This window comes from Salvelinus alpinus, chromosome 3 (genome assembly GCF_045679555.1).
Source record: "Salvelinus alpinus chromosome 3, SLU_Salpinus.1, whole genome shotgun sequence".
Classification (NCBI taxonomy): domain Eukaryota; kingdom Metazoa; phylum Chordata; class Actinopteri; order Salmoniformes; family Salmonidae; genus Salvelinus; species Salvelinus alpinus.
The window spans coordinates 79,970,832-79,991,885 of record NC_092088.1 but is presented as its reverse complement, the minus strand read 5'-3'; the positions used below and the strand labels follow the sequence as shown (position 1 = coordinate 79,991,885).

The 21,054-nt window shown below is 41.6% G+C and overlaps 1 protein-coding gene across 3 annotated transcripts in view; it reads left to right on the top strand.

Moving 5' to 3' along the window:
• The window catches only part of LOC139571426 (splicing factor 3B subunit 5-like), a 50,537-nt gene extending 37,866 nt beyond the window's left edge, over positions 1 to 12,671 (top strand). Inside the window, exons 1-3 of one of the 3 annotated variants that reach the window (XM_071394286.1) lie at positions 7,947 to 8,272; positions 12,082 to 12,113; positions 12,235 to 12,671. In XM_071394286.1, the coding sequence (XP_071250387.1) occupies positions 12,249 to 12,476 (228 nt within the window). In that variant the 5' untranslated portion in view covers positions 7,947 to 8,272; positions 12,082 to 12,113; positions 12,235 to 12,248 and the 3' untranslated portion in view covers positions 12,477 to 12,671. Of the gene's footprint in view, positions 1 to 7,946; positions 8,273 to 10,125; positions 11,929 to 12,081; positions 12,114 to 12,234 lie in introns of those variants that run through there. The other 2 variants (XM_071394285.1, XM_071394283.1) reach the window with 2 other exon arrangements.
• The last annotated feature ends 8,383 nt before the right edge of the window (positions 12,672 to 21,054 follow it).

Sequence of the window (21,054 nt, the reverse complement as noted above, 5' to 3'; positions counted from 1 at the left end):
TGTATGTTTCATTACTATGGCAACACAGTCCCCATCACAAAACTACACTCCAGTTTCAGTGACACTCCAGAAAACATGAGCACATTGAAAGAGCAACACAGGCCCCGCTCTCTCTCATTTTAATTGGATTGTCTATTTTCAGCAAAGTGAAAATGAAAGACTTTCATGGCCTTCAATAAATGTATGTGATGTTTATATTGTGATAAGGTTTTACAACCTGTGTGACAACAGTAATTGATCACGAAACTGTGCTCGAAACAGATATATTTCTCATAGTTGAATCACAGCAGCCTTCTGTTACTGTGATTATGATTGAAGCAACAGTTCGCTCTCAGATGAGTTCTCATAAATATCAATGTTGGCGTGTAATAAAAATTATGATAGCTTTATGCATCAATATTCTTGATATATAGGTGGTTATGGTGGCATACCTTTTTCGCATCAGGTTCACACAGTTTACAGTAGATCAGTGCCCAATACAGATCACTTCCTCTCTTGGCTTGTGACAGTTAGGCCTCGAGATTTTATGGACAGTGGACAATTAGATGGACCCAAAAATGGAGGCCTTTGCACTTGATGAAATATGAATTAGGATTAAATACAGACAAAAAAATCAATAAGACCTTGGTTCACATTCACAAGGAAGTTTTTTTAATTGTTTTTGTTATATCTAGAATTGTATGTGATTTATATTATAACTGCAAATTTTTTTTTTTTAAGATATCTAAGCTTGAAACGGGAATTGTATAATAGACTCAACTAACGTTACCAAAAACACATTTAGGTTTAACTTTCATAATGAATCAGAAAATCAATAGCTAGCTAGTTCTTTCTGGTTGTTCAGCAAAGTTAGCTGGCTAACTAATTAATATGGCCTTATAGTATACCCCTCAGGTCTGTAAATCTATTGCCAGGTTTGCCGGCTTCCTGACCTAGCTAATAGCAATAGCTAGCTTGCTGATTAGCTCGGCCTCATTGAAATGTTCATAGCTAACTTGCCTTGTATAGCCACAATGTTTAGGGTAGGGTGTTATGGGGCTAAATGAAACATTGGTTCTGGTGTTATACTTTGTATGTTATAGAGAACACACAACATTTTATTTCATGAGGATAGGATTTACAATTGTTGAGATCTTATTTTCAAGTTACCAGAAAAGGTCAACAGTTGCAGACAGGTGAATGTTAATCCCTAGTCAATAATGGCACTAAATTACCTTTCTAGATTCTTAAATTCAACCATTTTTGTGCAATATTTCAAGGTAGGGTGGTCATATCATTGTTATGCAAAATGTAGTTTGTAACAATTGGAAACAATTCATGAAATTATAATACAGGTTTTCTGCGTTATGCAAATGAGATACTTAATACGTACACCACACATCTCCACACACACAAAGCACCCCTACCAACACACACCACATCACACATAGACTAACACAGACACACACACACAGCTTAACACAGACGCACACTAAAGCTAAATTCAAATGGCATCATTGTGCATCAAGTCTATTTTTCTCGCATCTACGCGGTGCAATGCTGGTAACATAAGCGGATAAATTGCATGGGTCATTTGTAGAAAAGTAATTATGATCTTCCCTATGCTAAGTAAACTAACAATGTAGTTTAACATATATTGGTCTGTAAACTAAGGTTTATCAGTCAAATAGGCTATCAGCCCAGGTACAGTGGCTCCCGTAGGACATCTAAGGTCAAAAGGAACTCACAGCAAGAACTCTCAAGGGATACGATACGTACAGTAGTAAACAAATACAAACTGTTCATTAAGGATTTTCATGGCGTTGGCAAACGCTACACAGTGTATGTGAATTGACACTCGCTACTCTCGCACGCAACTATCATGCCGTTGACGGGCGTCTCCATGTGATTTCATCTTAAGTCTGAAATGTAACATAGAAAGCTACTAGTCTAATAACATACACTGAACAAAAATATAAATGTAAGTCAATTTAAATAAATTCATTAGGCCCTAATCTATGGATTTCACATGACTGGGAATACAGATATGCATCTGTTGGTCACAGATACCTTTCAAAAAAGGTGGGCGCATGGATCAGAAAACCAGTCAGTATCTGGTGTGACCACCATATGCTTTATGCAACGTGACACATCTCCTTCACATAGAGTTGATCAGGCTGTTGTCCATTCCTCTTCAATGGCTGTGATGAGTTATTGGATATTGGCAGAAACTGAAACACGCTGTCGTACACGTTGATCCAGAGCATCCCAAACATTTTTATTTTTTTTATTTTTTTATTTCACCTTTATTTAACCAGGTAGGCTAGTTGAGAACAAGTTCTCATTTGCAACTGCGACCTGGCCAAGATAAAGCATAGCAGTGTGAACAGACAACACAGAGTTACACATGGAGTAAACAATAAACAAGTCAATAACATGGTAGAAAAAAAGAGAATCTATATACAATGTGTGCAAACGGCATGAGGTAGGCAATAAATCGAATAATTACAATTTAGCAGATTAACACTGGAGTGATAAATCATCAGATGATCATGTGCAAGAAGAGATACTGGTGTGCAAAAGAGCAGAAAAGTAATTAAATAAAAGCAGTATGGGGGGTGAGGTAGGTAAAGTGGGTGGGTAGTTTACAGATGGACTATGTACAGCTGCAGCGATCGGTTAGCTGCTCGGATAGCAGATTTTTAAAGTTGTTGAGGGAGATAAAAGTCTCCAACTTCAGAGATTTTTGCAATTCGTTCCAGTCGCAGGCAGCAGAGAACTGGAAGGAAAGGCGTCCAAATGAGGTTTTGGCTTTAGGGATGATCAGTGAGATACACCTGCTGGAGCGCGTGCTGCGGGTGGGTGTAGCCATCGTGACCAGTGAACTGAGATAAGGCGGCACTTTACCTAGCATAGCCTTGTAGATGACCTGGAGCCAGTGGGTCTGACGACGAACATGTAGCGAGGGCCAGCCGACTAGGGCATACAGGTCGCAGTGGTGGGTCGTATAAGGTGCTTTAGTAACAAAACGAATGGCACTGTGATAAACTGCATCCAGTTTGCTGAGTAGAGTATTGGAAGCTATTTTGTAGATGACATCGCCGAAGTCGAGGATCGGTAGGATAGTCAGTTTTACTAGGGTAAGTTTGGCGGCGTGAGTGAAGGAGGCTTTGTTGCGGAATAGAAAGCCGATTCTTGATTTGATTTTGGATTGGAGATGTTTGATATGAGTCTGGAAGGAGAGTTTGCAGTCTAGCCAGACACCTAGGTACTTATAGATGTCCACATATTCTAGGTCAGAACCGTCCAGGGTGGTGATGCTAGTCGGGCGTGCGGGTGCAGGCAGCGAACGGTTGAAAAGCATGCATTTGGTTTTACTAGCGTTTAAGAGCAGTTGGAGGCCACGGAAGGAGTGTTGTATGGCATTGAAGCTCGTTTGGAGGTTAGATAGCACAGTGTCCAAGGAAGGGCCGGAAGTATATAGAATGGTGTCGTCTGCGTAGAGGTGGATCAGGGAATCGCCCGCAGCAAGAGCAACATCATTGATGTATACAGAGAAAAGAGTCGGCCCGAGAATTGAACCCTGTGGCACCCCCATAGAGACTGCCAGAGGTCCGGACAACAGGCCCTCCGATTTGACACACTGAACTCTGTCTGCAAAGTAGTTGGTGAACCAGGCAAGGCAGTCATTAGAAAAACCGAGGCTACTGAGTCTGCCGATAAGAATATGGTGATTGACAGAGTCGAAAGCCTTGGCCAGGTCGATGAAGACGGCTGCACAGTAATGTCTTTTATCGATGGCGGTTATGATATCGTTTAGTACCTTGAGCGTGGCTGAGGTGCACCCGTGACCGGCTCGGAAACCGGATTGCACAGCGGAGAAGGTACGGTGGGATTCGAGATGGTCAGTGATCTGTTTGTTGACTTGGCTTTCGAAGACCTTAGATAGGCAGGGCAGGATGGATATAGGTCTGTAACAGTTTGGGTCCAGGGTGTCTCCCCCTTTGAAGAGGGGGATGACCGCGGCAGCTTTCCAATCCTTGGGGATCTCAGATGATACGAAGGAGAGGTTGAACAGGCTGGTAATAGGGGGTGCGACAATGGCGGCGGACAGTTTCAGAAATAGGGGGTCCAGATTGTCAAGCCCAGCTGATTTGTATGGGTCCAGGTTTTCCAGCTCTTTCAGAACATCTGCTATCTGGATATGGGTAAAGGAGAAGCTGGGGAGGCTTGGGCGAGTAGCAGCGGGGGGGGCGGGGCTGTTGGCCAAGGTTGGAGTCGCCAGGAGGAAGGCATGGCCAGCCATTGAGAAATGTTTGTTGAAGTTTTCGATTATCACGGACTTATCAGTGGTGACCGTGTTACCTAGCCTCAGTGCAGTGGGCAGCTGGGAGGAGGTGCTCTTGTTTTCCATGGACTTTACAGTATCCCAGAACTTTTTGGAGTTAGAGCTACAGGATGCAAATTTCTGCTTGAAAAAGCTGGCCTTTGCTTTCCTGACTGACTGCGTGTATTGGTTCCTGACTTCCCTGAACAGTTGCATATCGCGGGGGCTCTTCGATGCTATTGCAGTTCGCCACAGGATGTTTTTGTGCTGGTCGAGGGCAGTCAGGTCTGGAGTGAACCAAGGGCTATATCTGTTCTTGGTTCTGCATTTTTTGAACGGATGTCACCCATGCACAATGGGTGACATGTCTGGTGAGTATGCAGGCCATGGAAGAACTGTGACATTTTCAGCTTCCAGGAATTGTGTACAGATGCTTGCGACATGGGGCCGTGCATTATCATGCTGAAACATAAAGTGATGGCGGTGGATGAATGAAACGACAATGGGCCTCAGGATCTTATCACAGTCTCTGTACATTCAAATTGCCATCAATAAAATAAAATTGTGTTCGTTGTCCGTATCCTATGCCTGCCAATACCATAATCCTAACCCCACCATGGGTCACTCTGTTCACAACGTTGACATCAGCAAACCACTCACCCACATGACGCCATACATGCTGTCTGCCATCTGCCTGGTACAGTTGAAACTGGGATTCATCTGTGAAGAGCACACTTCTCCAGTGTGCCAGTGGCCATCGAAGTTGAGCATTTGCCCATTGAAGTTAGTTGTGACGGCGAACTGAAGTTAGGTCATGACACTGGTGAGGACGATGAGCACGCAGATGAGCTTCCCCGAGACGGTTTCTGACAGTGCAAGCATTTATAGTAAAATAAATTATCCAGTAGCTGTTTTCATAGTTCTGACAGAACATATTTTGGTCACAAAAATGAAAAACAATATACCACATTACTTCTTACTAGTAATACATTTGTTTTCTAAACATTACAAAACATTATCATCCATTTCTCTGTGTTTTGTTGGTGTAATCTTGTCTGGTAAAAGGTCTGAGTGGCTGGTATATTTTTTTGATCTACCTGCCATTGTGGCTGGTGGACCAAAAAGTACATTTTATGCCCTGTCCCAAGCACAAGGTCCACCTGTGTAACGATCATGCTGTTTAATCAGGTTCTTGATTTGCCACACCTGTCAGGTGGATTGATTATCTTGGCAAATGAGAAATGCTCATGAACAGGGATGTAAACAAATTTGTGCACATTTCACCTGAGAAATACTTTTTTTTTGTGCTTATGGAAAATTTCTGGGATCTTGTATTTCAGCTCATGAAACAAACATGGGACCAACACTACTTGTTACGTTTATATTTTTGTTCAGTATAGCTTACCTCCAGGTAGGCCTACATGTGAGTTTGGTTACATTGTAATGTTATTTTTGGTGTTGATGAGTTAATCTAGTGATAAACTGCAGCAAATAATTAGCCGAGGCACAGAAAGATAGATGGGAAACATTTTCAATTCACTGGTTTTGTCAAATGACTGCCTCGCCTTGTTCACCAACTACTTCTCAGATAGAGTTCAGTGTGTCAAATCGGAGCGCCTGTGGTCCGGACCTCTGGCAGTGTCCACAGGGTTCAATTCTCTGGCCGACTCTTTTCTCTGTATACATCAATGATGTCGCTCTTGCTGCTGGTGATTCTCTGATCCACCTTTACGCAGACGACACCATTCTGTATACATCTGGCACTTCTTTGGACACTGTGCTAACAAACCTCCAAACAAGCTTCAACGCCATACAACACTCCTTCCGTGGCCTCCAACTGCTTTTAAATGCTAGTAAAACTAAGTGCATGCTCTTCAACCGATCGCTGCCCGCACTCTCCCGCCCGACTAGCATCACTACTCTGGACGGTTCTGACCTAGAATATGTGGACAACTACAAATACCTAGGTGTCTGGTTATACTGTAAACTCTCCTTCCAGACTCACATTAAGCATCTATAATCCAAAATTAAATCTAGAATCGGAATCCTTTTTTGCAACAAAGCCTCCTTCACTCATGCCGCCAAACATACCCTCGTAAAACTGACTATCCTACCGATCCTCGACAAAATAGCCCCCAACACTCTACTCAGAAAACTGGATGTAGTCTATCACAGTGCCATCCGTTTTATCACCAAAGCCCCATATACTACCCACCACTGCGACCTGTATGCTCTCGTTGGCTGGCCCTCACTACATATCCATCACCAAACCCACTAGCTCCAGGTCATCTATAAGTCTTTGCTAGGTAAAGCCCTGCCTTATCTCAGCTCACTGGTCACCATAGCAACACCCACCCGTAGCACGCACTCCAGCAGGTATATCTCACTGGTCATCCCCAAAGCCAACACTTCCTTTGGCCGCCTTTCCTTCCAGTTCTCTGCTGCCAATGACTGGAACGAATTGCAAAAATATCTGAAGCTAGAGTCTTATATCTCCATCTCTAACTTTAAGCATCAGCTGTCAGAGCAGCTTACCTGTACTGTACCTGTACACAGCCAATCTGTAAATAACACACCCAACTACCTCATCCCCATATTATTACTTACCCTCTTGCTCTTTTGCACCCCAGTATCTCTACTTGCACATCATCATCTGCACATCTATCACTCCAGTGTTAATGCTAAATTGTAATTATTTTCGCCTCTGTGGCCTATTTATTGCCTACCTCCCTACTCTTCTACATTTGCACACACTGTACATAGATCTTTCTATTTTTCTTTTCTTTTGTGTTATTGACTGTACGTTTGTTTGTGTAACTCTGTGTTGTTTTTGTCGCACTGCTTTGCTTTCTCTTGGCCAGGTCGCAGTTGTAAATGAGAACTTGTTCTCAACTGGCCTACCTGGTTAAATAAAGGTAAAATTTAAAAAAATGCTATGTTTTTATCGATTGTAAGGCAGTAGCTACTGAATTCTTGTCGTTTTTGCTTGAAAGACAATTCTGAATCAATCAGTAGGGTATTTCTCCAGATTTGAATTTTTCATATCATCATACAGTCCTTCTCACCCTGGGATTTATGGTATTACCGGTTTAGTACACAAATGGGGGCAATAAAATGCAAAAAAGTAATAGCGAATTTCCATGAAAGCTGCTAGCTAAATATGCTAACAAGCGCAAACGAAAATAAATGAATCGCAAAGGCAGTCAATCCAGGTCATAAAGTTATACATACACTATCATTCAAAAGTTTGGGGTCACTTAGAAATGTTCTTGTTTTTGAAAGAAAAGCAAAAAAAATTGTCCATTTAAAATAGCATTAAATTGATCAGAAATACAGTGTAGACGTTGTAAATGACTATTGTAGCTGGAAACGGCTGATTTCTTATGGAATATCTACATAGGTGTATAGATGTCCATTATCAGCAACCATCACTCCTGTGTTCCAATGGCATGTTGTGTTAGCTAATCCAAGTTTATAATTTTAAAAGGCTAATTGATCATTAGAAAACCCTTTTGCAATTATCTTTAGCACAGCTGAAGACTGTTGTCCTGATTAAAGAAGCAATAAAATTGGCCTTCTTTAGACTAGTTGAGTATCTGGAGCATCAGCATTTGTGGGTTCGATTGCTGGCTCAAAATGGCCAGAAACAAAGACCTTTCTTCTGAAACTCGCCAGTCTATTCTTGTTCTGAGAAATGAAGGCTATTCCATGCGAGAAATTGCCAAGAAACTGAAGAAAAAACTGAAGAATGTCATTTTTGGTGAGTTTGGACATTTACAAGCGAATTTGAACAAGCGACATTGTGCAAATGAAGAAAGTTTTGACGCATGCAGTACTGGCTCTCTAACAACATGTCTACAGGCTGTGTCTGTGTGTAGTCTGGAGTTGCTAGGGAAACGGGCCAGACTGCTTGGAGAAGAGGGGGGAGGAGAAGACCATGGAGAACTGAGAGGAGAAAAACGCAAGGTAATCAAGATAGCAGTGGCAGCTGTACAAATAACTAATCCAAAGGGCTTTGACTTCTCAAACACGGCAGAAAGCTAACACAATATGATGCCCTGTCACCTTATTAATTTAGCCACTTAAAACCCATAAGTGCGTTTTGTTAACACAGATCTAAAATTCTTGTTATTGTAATTTCTGCTCGGCATCAGACTAATTTTGCACTTCTAAACTCTGAGAATCCATGAACAGGCATTCTATCAGCAGACAGCGCTCTGAATGATGTGTAGCTACTTTTCTCCTGTATGTTTCTCTGTGTAGCCAGCCTATTTATATATATATACTGTACAGTGGGGCAAAAAAGTATTTAGTCAGCCACCAATTGTGCAAGTTCTCCCACTTAAAAAGATGAGAGAGGCCTGTAATTTTCATCATAGGTACACTTCAACTATGACAGACAAAATGAGAAAGGAAAATCCAGAAAATCACATTGTAGGATTTTTTATGAATTTATTTGCAAATTATGGTGGAAAATAAGTATTTGGTCACCTACAAACAAGCAAGATTTCTGGCTCTCACAGACCTGTAACTTCTTCTTTAAGATGCTCCTCTGTCCTCCACTCGTTACCTGTATTAATGGCACCTGTTTGAACTTGTTATCAGTATAAAAGCCCCCTGTCCACAACCTCAAACAGTCACACTCCAAACTCCACTATGGCCAAGACCAAAGAGCTGTCAAAGGACACCAGAAACAAAATTGTAGACCTGCACCAGGCTGGGAAGACTGAATCTGCAATAGGTAAGCAGCTTGGTTTGAAGAAATCAACTGTGGGAGCAATTATTAGGAAATGGAAGACATACAAGACCACTGATAATCTCCCTCGATCTGGGGCTCCACGCAAGATCTCACCCCGTGGGGTCAAAATGATCACAAGAACGGTGAGCAAAAATCCCAGAACCACACAGGGGGACCTAGTGAATGACCTGCAGAGAGCTGGGACCAAAGTAACAAAGCCTTCCATCAGTAACACACTACGCCGCCAGTGACTCAAATCCTGCAGTGCCAGACGTGTCCCCCTGCTTAAGCCAGTACATGTCCAGGCCCGTCTGAAGTTTGCTAGAGAGCATTTGGATGATCCAGAAGAAGATTGGGAGAATGTCAGATGAAACCCAAAAATATATTTTTTGGTAAAAACTCAACTCGTTGTGTTTGGAGGACAAAGAATGCTGAGTTGCATCCAAAGAACACCATACCTACTGTGAAGCATGGGGGTGGAAACATCATGCTTTAGGGCTGTTTTTCTGCAAAGGGACCAGGACGACTCATCCGTGTAAAGGAAAGAATGAATGGGGCCATGTATCGTGAGATTTTGAGTGAAAACCTCCTTCCATCAGCAAGGGCATTGAAGATGAAACATGGCTGGGTCTTTCAGCATGACAATGATCCCAAACACACCGCCCGGGCAACGAAGGAGTGGCTTCGTAAGAAGCATTTCAAGGTCCTGGAGTGGCCTAGCCAGTCTCCAGATCTCAACCCCATAGAAAATCTTTGGAGGGAGTTGAAAGTCCGTGTTGCCCAGCAACAGCCCCAAAACATCACTGCTCTAGAGGAGATCTGCATGGAGGAATGGGCCAAAATACCAGCAACACTGTGTGAAAACCTTGTGAAGACTTACAGAAAACGTTTGACGTCTGTCATTGCCAACAAAGGGTATATAACAAAGTATTGAGAAACTTTTGTTATTGACCAAATACTTATTTTCCACCATCATTTGCAAATAAATTCATAAAAAATCCTACAATGTGATTTTCTGGATTTTATTTTCTCATTTTGTCTGTCATAGTTGAAGTGTACCTATGATAAATTACAGGCCTCTCATCTTTTTAAGTGGGAGAACTTGCACAATTGGTGGCTGACTAAATACTTTTTTGCCCCACTGTATATATTTTTTTTACGCAAGATTAACTTTAAGCAAAACATTAGGAAATGTAACTGGCTAAAGTCTTTCTATGATAGGGCTAAACATTAGAAATATGATGTGCCATGTATCGTTTCTGCATTGTAAGCCATGTTTACTTGTGTGGCTGTCAGCCAAAATACTATTACACTTCTGTTGTCATCTGATAAAAATGAAGCTATTTTATTTCAAATATGTTGCACTAATGTATTTTCTGTGAAGGAAAACTGTAGTTGCACGTCCCTGATCACTCTATTGAAACAAAAACAAAAAACGTAATTTTCAATATAAAACACAACCCCTGTCAATACACACATGGGCTCACCGGCTCCCGCTTTCTCCTGTTGTGCTATTTACAAACGAACCCTTGACTGGCTCAACTGTTCTGGGGAACTAAGTCATCTTCACAATGTGAAATAATGTGACAGGTGAAATTAAGAATGTGATCAGCTTTATCTCCTAACAAATTGACTGCAGGTATTCACTTAAAACAATAGAGGCTAGGACGTAAGATGGACTAATAGATTTTGAGACATGACATGTCATATTTTAGTATGCGCTTTCATATTAAATCGAATTTCCTGTTTTCGAAGATTTCTCACAAAAACAAGCATCTCTGTAAAATGTCAAAGCCTTTTATATTTAATTCAGCTCATGTCATGCTAATTTTGCAACCCACAGAAACAACTTTTAAGACGACGACCACAAAATGTAAAATCCTCAAGAGTTGTTACGAGAAACCTGCACCGCTATGTCAACAAAGCTCAGTAATTATTATTGGATGTACTGTATTAGGTTACGAAACAGGCTTGGGCGGTATACCGTATACTAGGGTATTTGGAAATAGCCAAGGGATGGTTTTTCAATACCATAAATTTTTAAATACATTTTAATATTTGTAGCTATTTTTTTATGTTCTGCGGATTCCAGAGGAAAGTATACGAGTTCAATGGGAGAGTGAGCCTGTCAGGTAGCCAGTTAATTATTATTGGAGTCAGTTGTGTTAGCTGGGGCTGGAGGAAAAGTGTGACAACAATCAGGCCCCTAAGGACTGGAGTTGCCCATCTCTGATCTACACAATTAACATATGCGTTTTTGATTGGACACCCTAGAATGTTGAAAACTGTCATTTGAACTTTCCTCGTTTTCCTTATTATGCCGTAGTTAATATCACACTTCAAAAGGCGGGTCAGTGTGTGGCTCTCAGGGTTTGTTGATCACCTGAGGCATGAGAGTATAGCACATGGGGATGTGTGAAGCTCACTCCTCAGCCTGAAGTGTCTCCACTTGCGCAGCTGAATAGCTAGCTTTTCACTTTATGCGACTGCTATGACGCTTCAGGAGGGCGGTCACATGTTCTAGCAAGGCAGAGGTCCTGGTTGTGAGCCAAATTAGGAGGAAGTAGTACTCGCTAAGCAAGCATTGTGATGTCGCTAACAGATGGTGCCGTGACTCAGATCTACAGTTGCACTCGGTCGCTCTGGAGTAAGTTTGAGGGGTGAATGTAGCACATGGGGATGTGAAACTCACTCCTCAGCCTGAAGTGTCTCCACTTGCGCCGCCAAATAGCTAGCTTTTCACGTGGATCAACGTGGTCTCGTGTGCTAGCAAGGCAGAGTTCCTGGGTTCGAATTTGGTTTGAGCCGAATCCGGTGTGAGCCGAATCCGGTGGAAGCGATACTCGCTAAGCAAGCAGCGTGATGTCCGTTACACACCCACAATGTAAGCTAAATACATGCACACGATGCATGTGTACTAGCCAAGCTCATTCTGTTGTTTACATGGTTTTGCGTCTGTTGGGTGATATAAATCATAATGGCAGTAAAAATATGTTTGATAAAACTCTCCTGTTTTTTTGTGTTAAATTTCCAACAGCATAAGGACCAAACATGTGGACAACCGGCAGAGTAAGTTTAAAGGACAGTTTCTGGCTATACAAAGCAAATTACAAAAATGTCTATTGCTAAGGTTGTAACATTGGCTAAATAACAGCTATATGCACTGAAATAATTTTCCTTCCTTCTCCAGACATTTGCCTGAAGATGACAGACAACATTCACAGCCAGTTGGAGCATCTTCAATCTAAATACATTGGAACAGGCCATGCGGACACCAGGAAGTGGGAGTGGTTGGTGAACCAACATCGGGACTCATACTGTTCATATATGGGTCACTTTGACCTGTTGAATTACTTCTCTGTTGCTGAGAAAGAGAGCAAAGCCCGAGTGCGCTTCAATCTCATCCTGTGGCCCACCTTCGGAAAAACCTGACAATTCCTAGGCTAAGGACTTCAACTGAGAATATGTAGAACATCGTGTTTTTACTGTCCGGCTGTCCATATTTATCCATTGTTGATAAGAAGCTTGAGGCTCGAGATGCATGACACGGAAGCAATGTTTATGAACAATGTATAAGTTTCCCATCAGTGTGATATTTGCATAGAAAATAAACATTGGGATAAAGTGGTTGTGGTCAGGTGTCCTTATTTGTCCCCCCAAAATTTAAATTTTCCCTTACCGCCATCATCTTGTGGTTACAACTGACAGTGAGGTTTGAGAATGATAATTGTAAAATGTTCTGTACATTGCACCCATATAAGAGCTCATTATCAACAGCTATCTAAACAGTTACTGTTTCTGAATACAGTTTCTGTCAATCTGAGAGTGTGTTCCTTTAACAGATCTTTATCAAATTAGGCCTAATGCCTTAAGGGATTCGAACCAGAAACTTTTTGGTTTTAAACCCAATGCTTTTAACAGTTAGGATACCTGCTGCAAATCAACTCAATCAAATAATCCCAAAAGTGCAAACTCATGCCAGGCAAGATTAATCATGTGAACCTCAACTATTGACATATTCCACCCAGGTCTGTGGTCATATCGCTTTCTAGCCAGTTTTCTGGGCATTAGGCCTAATTTGATAAAGATCTGTTAAAGGAACACACTCTCAGATTGACAGAAACTGTATTCAGAAACAGTAACTGTTTCTAAGTGAAAAATATGTCTATGTGCGCTTGAGCAAGGCACTTAACCCTTGTTAGTCGCTCTGGATAACAGCGTCTGCTAAATGACAAAAAATGTAAATGAAAAAATATACAGACAGGACATACATTAAAAAGTGAATGACTTATTTCCATTGCAGACATCTTATAGTGCATGGTTCAATACATGATATAATTACCTATACAGATATAAACAGACGCTACTGAGCTGCTATGAGCATTCAGTCATAAGCCAGATTTTGACATTCTTTTAAAAATAATTCCTTGTTATTGCTTTGAGTTGTTGTGGTTTTGTTCCACTCCACTGTGCTGGTATACAGAAAGATGTTTGAAACAATCAATGTTAGAGTCTCTGGCATGTGTATTGAACTGGTGAACATCTCTAATAAAATAATTGGCTAGGTAGTTACCTGTGGGCTTAGTCAGTAATTTTGTTGAATTTGTACAACCCTTTCCTCCAACTATAGCCAGCATAGTTGATTAAAATGCACAGAGTCATTGTTTCTATTGTGTCTGAGAAGCTTAATCAAGCAAAAATATTTAAAATGTCTGAAATACATATTTGACCCAGGTCTGCATGACTGGTTTCAGAAAAGGTTATGATTTAATTGCACAAAGGTGCAGCATACGAGGTGCTTTTCAACCTATCCAGTGTTTCCCTGTCAACCAGTGAGATTATTATTGTGGGGGCAATAATCTGTTTTATTCTGGGGTGATAGCTTCATTCGCTGAAGATGTGGGACTGAAAATTCTCTTTTTACTCCCAGTTTGAGGGGAACATGTGGAGGGACAGAGTCATGCAGTTCTAGTTACATACAGGAAGTCAGTGGTTTAGCTTCAGTATTCCTGTTAGTTTCTTCATGTAGAAAGTTATCGCCCTGTCTATTCTTGGCCATTTCATCTATTGTCTATTAAACTGTAATGGTTATGTTGGTTCTGGTTGAAAATATTCACATCATTATCTTGTCCACCCACACACTACATCTGACCATTCAAACACCCACACAGAACCATTACTTTGACATGTGTTGCCCTACTGTTGCCCTACAGAAAAAATGGCTGGTTGGTTTCATTAGCATTTCTTTGCCAAGGAAATGGAGGTACATGGCAACGGGTACCTTGTTATTAAAGCTAACCTTGTCAGAGGAAAGTATGATTTAAAAAAGTAATTCAACAATCTAAGAGGTTTAAAAGTGTAATGCCTCCCCTCAGATTTGTTTTTGGGGGGGAAGTCGTGCAAACCAATATTTAATTTTTGCATTGGTTAAAATTAGGTTGCCGTTACAGGGTTTAAGATGAGGGCCAGACTGTCATGGTTTCTCTCATGTTGTGTCAAACATCCCCAGGTGAGCGGAAGAGAGGACATTGATGATTCAACATTGAATGGAGAGAGAGGGAGAGATTACGTATTGGTGCCCCCACTGCTGGGGAAGTCTCCTGTGAAGTGTATGAGTGCCAATTGGCAGGAACATCACCTAGCTGGCTGGGGTAAGTCCTCACCAGCTGTCCCCGCCAGCTGCCCCTACAGTTTGAATCATGGATGTGGCGATGCTATTTCTGCTGTGTCAGGGCTGAACACATTGGGATGCTGCAGCCTTTTCTGTCCCACTGGGCTCCCTGAGGCCAGATTACGTTATTGTTAATGTTTTCCATTTTCCCAAGCTTGGAAATATGTACGCAATAAAGCCAAGTAGATAGTGGGAGCAAGATCATGAGGTTTCACTACAAAGTATTCTCCATAGTAATTATGTTGCCGGTAATATCTAGGTCTCTAAAGATATACACTACCGTTCAAAAGTTTGGGGTCACTTAGAAATGTCCTTGTTTTCCATGAATACATACATGAAATGAGTTGCAAAATGAATAGGAAATATAGTCAAGATGTTGACAAGGTTATAAATAATGATTTTTAATTTAAATAATAATTATGTCCTTCAAAATTTGCTTTTGTCAACGAATCCTCCATTTGCAGCAATTTGTAATCTGGTAATCTGAAGAGATTTCACCCCATGCTTCCTGAAGCACCTCCCACAAATTGGATTGGCTTGATGGGCACTTCTTATGTACCATACGGTCAAGCTGCTCCCACAACAGCTCAATAGGGTTGAGATCCGGTGACTATGCTGGCCTCTCCATTATAGACAGAATACCAGCTTCTTCCCTAAATAGCTCTTGCAAAGTTTGGAGCTGTGCTTTGGGTCATTGTCCTGTTGTAGGAGGAAATTGGCTTCAATTAAGCGCCGTCCACAGGGTATGGCGTTGCAAAAAGGAGTGATATCCTTCCATCTTCAAGATCCCTTTTACCCTGTACAAATCTTCCACTTTACCACCACCAAAGCACCCCCAGACCATCACATTGCCTCCACCATGCTTGACAGATGGCGTCAAGCACTCCTCCAGCATATTTTCAATTTTTTCTGCATCTTACGAATGTTCTTCTTTGTGATCCGAACACCTTAAACTTAGATTTGTCTGTCCATAACACTTTTTTTCAAATTTTCCTCTGTCCAGTGTCTGCGTTCTTTTGCCCATCTTCATCTTTTCTTTTTATTGGCCAGTCTGAGATATGGCTTTTTCTTTGCAAATCTGCCTAGAAGGCCAGCATCCCGGCGTCGCCTCTTCACTGTTGACGTTGAGACTGGTGTTTTGTGGGTACTATTTAATGAAGCTGCCAGTTGAGGACTTGTGAGGCATCTGTTTCTCAAACTACACACTCTAATGTACTTGTCCTCTTGCTCAGTTGTGCACCCGGGCCTCCCACTTCTCTTTCTATTCTGGTTAGAGCCAGTTTGCGCTGTTCTGTGAAGGGAGTAGTACACAGCGTTGTACGAGATCTTCAGTTTCTTGGCAATTTCTCACATGGAATAGCTTTCATTTCTCAGAACAAGAATAGACTGACGAGTTTCAGAAGAAAGGTCTTTGTTTCTGGCCATTTTGAGCCTGTAATCGAACCCTCAAATATATACAGAAGCATAAGGTCTCTAAGCATAAGGGGGTTAAGGTCTCTATTAAATCCGTATAACTGAATCAAATCAAATGTATTTGTACAGCCCTTTTTACATCAGCAGATGTCACAAAGTGCTTATACAGAAACCCAGCCTAAAACCCCAAACAGCAAGCAATGCAGACGTTGAAGCACGGTGGCTAGGAAAAACTCCCTAGAAAGGCAGAAACCTAGAGAGGAACCAGGCTCTGAGGGGTGGCCTGGGGGAAATTATAAGAGTAAATGGCCATTAAGGCTAGATCGTTCTTCAAGATGTTTAAAAGTTCATAGATGACCAGCAGTGTCAAATAATAATAATCACAGTGGCTGTAGAGGGTGCAACAGGTCAGCACCTCAGGAGTAAATGTCAGTTGGCTTTGAGAGAGAGAGAGAGAGAGAGAGAGAGAGAGAGAGAGAGAGAGAGAGAGAGAGAGAGAGAGAGAGAGAGAGAGAGAGAGAGAGAGAGAGAGAGAGAGAGAGAGAGAGAGAGAGAGAGAGAGAGAGAGAGAGAGAGAGAGAGAGAGAGAGAGAGAGAGAGAGAGAGAGAGAGAGAGAGAGAGAGATGTTGTGTCACTGTCCTACACACAATACCTAAATAATCTCAAAGTGGAATTATGTTTTTAGACATTTTTACAAATTAATAAAAAGCTGAAATGTCTTGAGTCAATAAGTATTCAAGCTGAGCTGTGAATTTGAAGCACAGAACTTCAATATTTTTTAAAAGAATAATGTGCAAATATTGTACAATCCAGGTGTGTAAAGCTCTTAGAGACCTACCCAGGAAGACTCACAGCTATAATTGCTGCCAGAGGTGATTCTAACATGTATTGACTCAGGGGGTTGAATACTTATGTAATCAAGATTATATTTGCATTTTATTTTTCATAAATTCTTTACAAATGTACATTTCTTTTCCACTTTGACATTACAGAGTATTTTGTGTAGATCGTTGACAAGTAATGACAATTAAATACATTTTAGTCCAACCTTGTAACACAACAAAATGTGGAAAAAGTCAAGGGGTGTGAATACTTTCTGAAAGCACTGTATGCAGTGTTTACAGTAAATGCAATCTCTATCAACACAGGAACATTGCCTTTAAATTTCAATTGGGCTGTAGCGCTGAATTTCTGCGATACAGATTGAAGCCTTAGGTCAAGGTCAGAATGGAGCTGGCCAGCTTGTATGCCTAAAAATCGTAAATGAATTACCTCTGGTTGAATGGGGAAAGAATAGGGTTTTGAGATAAACCCTAAAAATAAGGTCTAAGTTGAACAAAGGTTTAAGAGATCTTATAGGTTTTGTTCTATGAGATAATATCAGTCAGTTAACATGACCTTTATGAAGAATAAGATGAATAAGATGTTGAATAAGGTGTTGAATAAGGTGTTGAATAAGGTGTTGACCAAACCGGCCACGTTGCGTGCGCAAGCGTTGCACAATACATTTGCATATACATGTTATTCAATCATCTCATCCTAACTGCTCGCGCGTGTCAATGGGCATCTGAGTAGCCGGGCGCTAAAATATGAACTTGGTTCTATTTTAGACACTTAACGTGCTGCATGTCCTGCCTCTCCCATTTCCTCATTGGTTTGTAGGAGCATTATACCCACGTGGGTGATTGAAAGATGAGCAAGGTCGACACTCCAGTCCAGTTGGTGGCGGTAATGAACCATAACGTTCGTTGCCAACCGCCATATAAAATTCACAGAAGAAGAAGAAGAGATTAATCAAAGAAAACTAACTAGGTTTCCCCCTTTTTATCTGTGGATGAATTGTTGGAGTAGAGAGCACACCCAATGTTAATCCTCCAGGACAAAAATTAGCAACAGCAAGCTACAGTTTCGACCTGTTGGTTCACAGCTGGTTTTGGTGGGGATAGACGAAATCAACATGCGCACGATGGTGCACGCAGACGCACGTGCAGAGCCAGCTTGATCACCATATAACTAGTTCCTTTCCACTTCCTTGCAACACAAGAAGCACAGCCCTTTCACATTGTATCTCTCTCTGTTTGTTCAACATCTTATTCTACAGCTCAGGGTTCAACACCATAGTGCCCTCAAAGCACATCAAAAAGCTAAAGACCTTGGGACTAAACACCTCCCTCTGCAACTGGATGCTGGACTTCCTGACGGGCCACCTCCAGGTGGTAAGGGTAGGTAACAACACATCCACCGCACTGATCCTCAACACAGGGGCCCCTTAGGGGTGCGTGCTCAGTCCCCTCCTGTACTCCCTGTTCACTCATGACTGCACGGCCAGGCACGACTCCAACACCATCACTAAGTTTGCCATTCTCATCAACGGGGCTGCAGTGGAGCAGGTTGAAAGCTTCAAGTTGCTTGGTGTCTGCATCACCAACAAACTAACATGGTCCAAGCACACCAAGACAGTCGTGAAGAGGGCACGACAAAACCTATTCCCCCTCAGGAGACTGAAAAGATTTGGCATGGGTTCTCAGATACTCAAAAGGTTCTACAGGTGCACCATTGAGAGCATCCTGACTGGTTGCATCACTGCCTGGTATGGCAACTGCTCAGCCTCCGACCGCAAGCCACTACAGAGGGTAGTGCAAACAGCCCAGTACATCACTGGGGCCAAGCTTCCTGCCACCAAGGACCTCTATACCAGGCGGTGTCAGAGGAAGGCCCAAAAATTGTCAAAGACTCCAGCCACCCTAGTCATAGACTGTTCTCTCTGCTACCGTACAGCAAGCGGTACCGGAGCGCCAAGTCTAGGTCCAAGAGGCTTCTAAACAGCTTCTACCCCCAAGCCATAAGATGCCTGAACACCTAATCAAAGGGCTACCCAGACTATTTGCATTGCACTATTTGCACTATAAGCATTTCACTGTAAAGTCTACACCTGTTGTATTCGCCACATGTAACTAATACAATTTGATTTGATTTGATTCTCTAAACTCAATATTAAGTATTGGAAAACATTCAAACAGATGAATCTCAGGTTCACAAAGAGGTATACGCTTCTTGTCTCATCCGTTTGGGTGAAAAACTGATTGAACCAAGATGGCATATTGACGTGGGCAGAGTGCCAGAGGTTAAAAAAAAGTCCTACTGCCTGTGAAATCACATTTTCCAGGTGCATGACATCTACAAGACATACTGAGGTTTATAACAACAGCTCTAGGGCTGATTGAGCGAGCATAACATAATTTAGCAGGGCCTTAGCTAAGATACGTTTATTCCCTCACGTTGTTCACAAAGGCACTAACATTACACACAGGCCGCCAATGCCTTAAAGATAACTGGCAGGCTGATATGGCAGATGAGCTGTTTCAAAATGCTGTTATCAATTTATCCTTTAAAACTTCTTCAGGATTGGTGGGTCCCCTGCGGGACGGTTGAGCTAACGTAGGCTAATGCGATCAGCATGAGTTTATAAGTAACAAGAAAATTTACCAGGACATAGACATGTGTGATATTGGCAAAAAGCTTAAGCTTCTTGTTAATCTAACTGCACTGTACAATTTACAGTAACTATTACAGTGAAATAATACCATGCTATTGTTTGAAAAGAGTGCACAGTTTTGAATGTGAAAAGTTATTAATAAACAAATTAGGAACATTTGGGCAGTCAACATTTTGAACAGAAATGCAATGGTCTAAAACTTTGCACATACACTGCTGCCATCTAGTGGCCAAAATCTAAATGGCACCTGGGCTGGAATAATACATTATGGCCTTTCTCTTGCATTTCAAAGATGATGGTACCAAAAAAATTCAATTTTTTGTAGTTTTTTTCTTTGTATTTTACCAGATCTAATGTGTTATATTCTCCTACATTCCTTTCACATTTCCACAAACTTCAAAGTGTTTCCTTTCAAATGGTACCAAGAACATGCATATCCTTCTTCAGGGCCTGAGTTATAGGCAATTAGATTTGGGTATGTCATTTTAGGCTAAAATTGAAAAAAAGGGTCCGATCCCCTTAATGTACTTTAGTAGCAGTCTGTGAGGAGCACAAAGATGACTTGTGGTTCCTTTAGCAAGCTTTAAAAATAGCATTTACCTGCTACAATACAGTAACTTTCAAACTTGTATAGTGGTATTTAGTAGGGGGAAGAATTTATTTCTCTTGTAAATTAATTTGCAACCTGTTCAGGGCAGTATATCACCATACCATAGATTTAGCTAATCTAGTCTGAAATTACTACCAAGACCATCTATTTATATTCACGCTGGATTTGTTCCGACTTTGAAATTAGCCTTTCATTTTTGTATTTGATTAATTTCCCTCCAGTGCGGTCGTTCATTTAATTAAAATGTCAATTGCTAATGGGAAAGCACTGACATTATTTTCATGGCATGGGATTTGTCATGCATTGGTGTATATGTAATGGCAAGCTTTATCAACTTCAATTGGAGTAGGCCTGCATTGCATTTGTATAACTATTAGTCAAGGAATGTTTACTCCTCCTACTCAAATATGAACTACACAATTCTATTGTAAGGACAGACACTGGGAGACAAGAAGCAAGTACAGGGAATTAACCTTTTAAAAAACCGACAAGAAACAAACAAGGACAGCGTCTGGACAGGGAAAACATAACGACAATAATGCTGACACAGGGATCTAACCGAGGAACAGACAGATATAGGAGGGGCAATCAACAAACGTGAAGGAGTCCAGGTGAGTCCAATGAGCGCAGATGCACGTAATGATGGTGATAGGTGTGCGTAATGAAGGGCAGCCTGGCGCCCTCGAGCGCCAGAGAGGAGGAGCAGGCGCTCCTCCTCTCTAACTAGTTGTATCAAATGTTGCAGAAGGAAGAGCAGTGGTCTATGTACGGTTGTACTGGTAACTTTCCCCAAATTTGGACGATTACCGGAATCAGGAA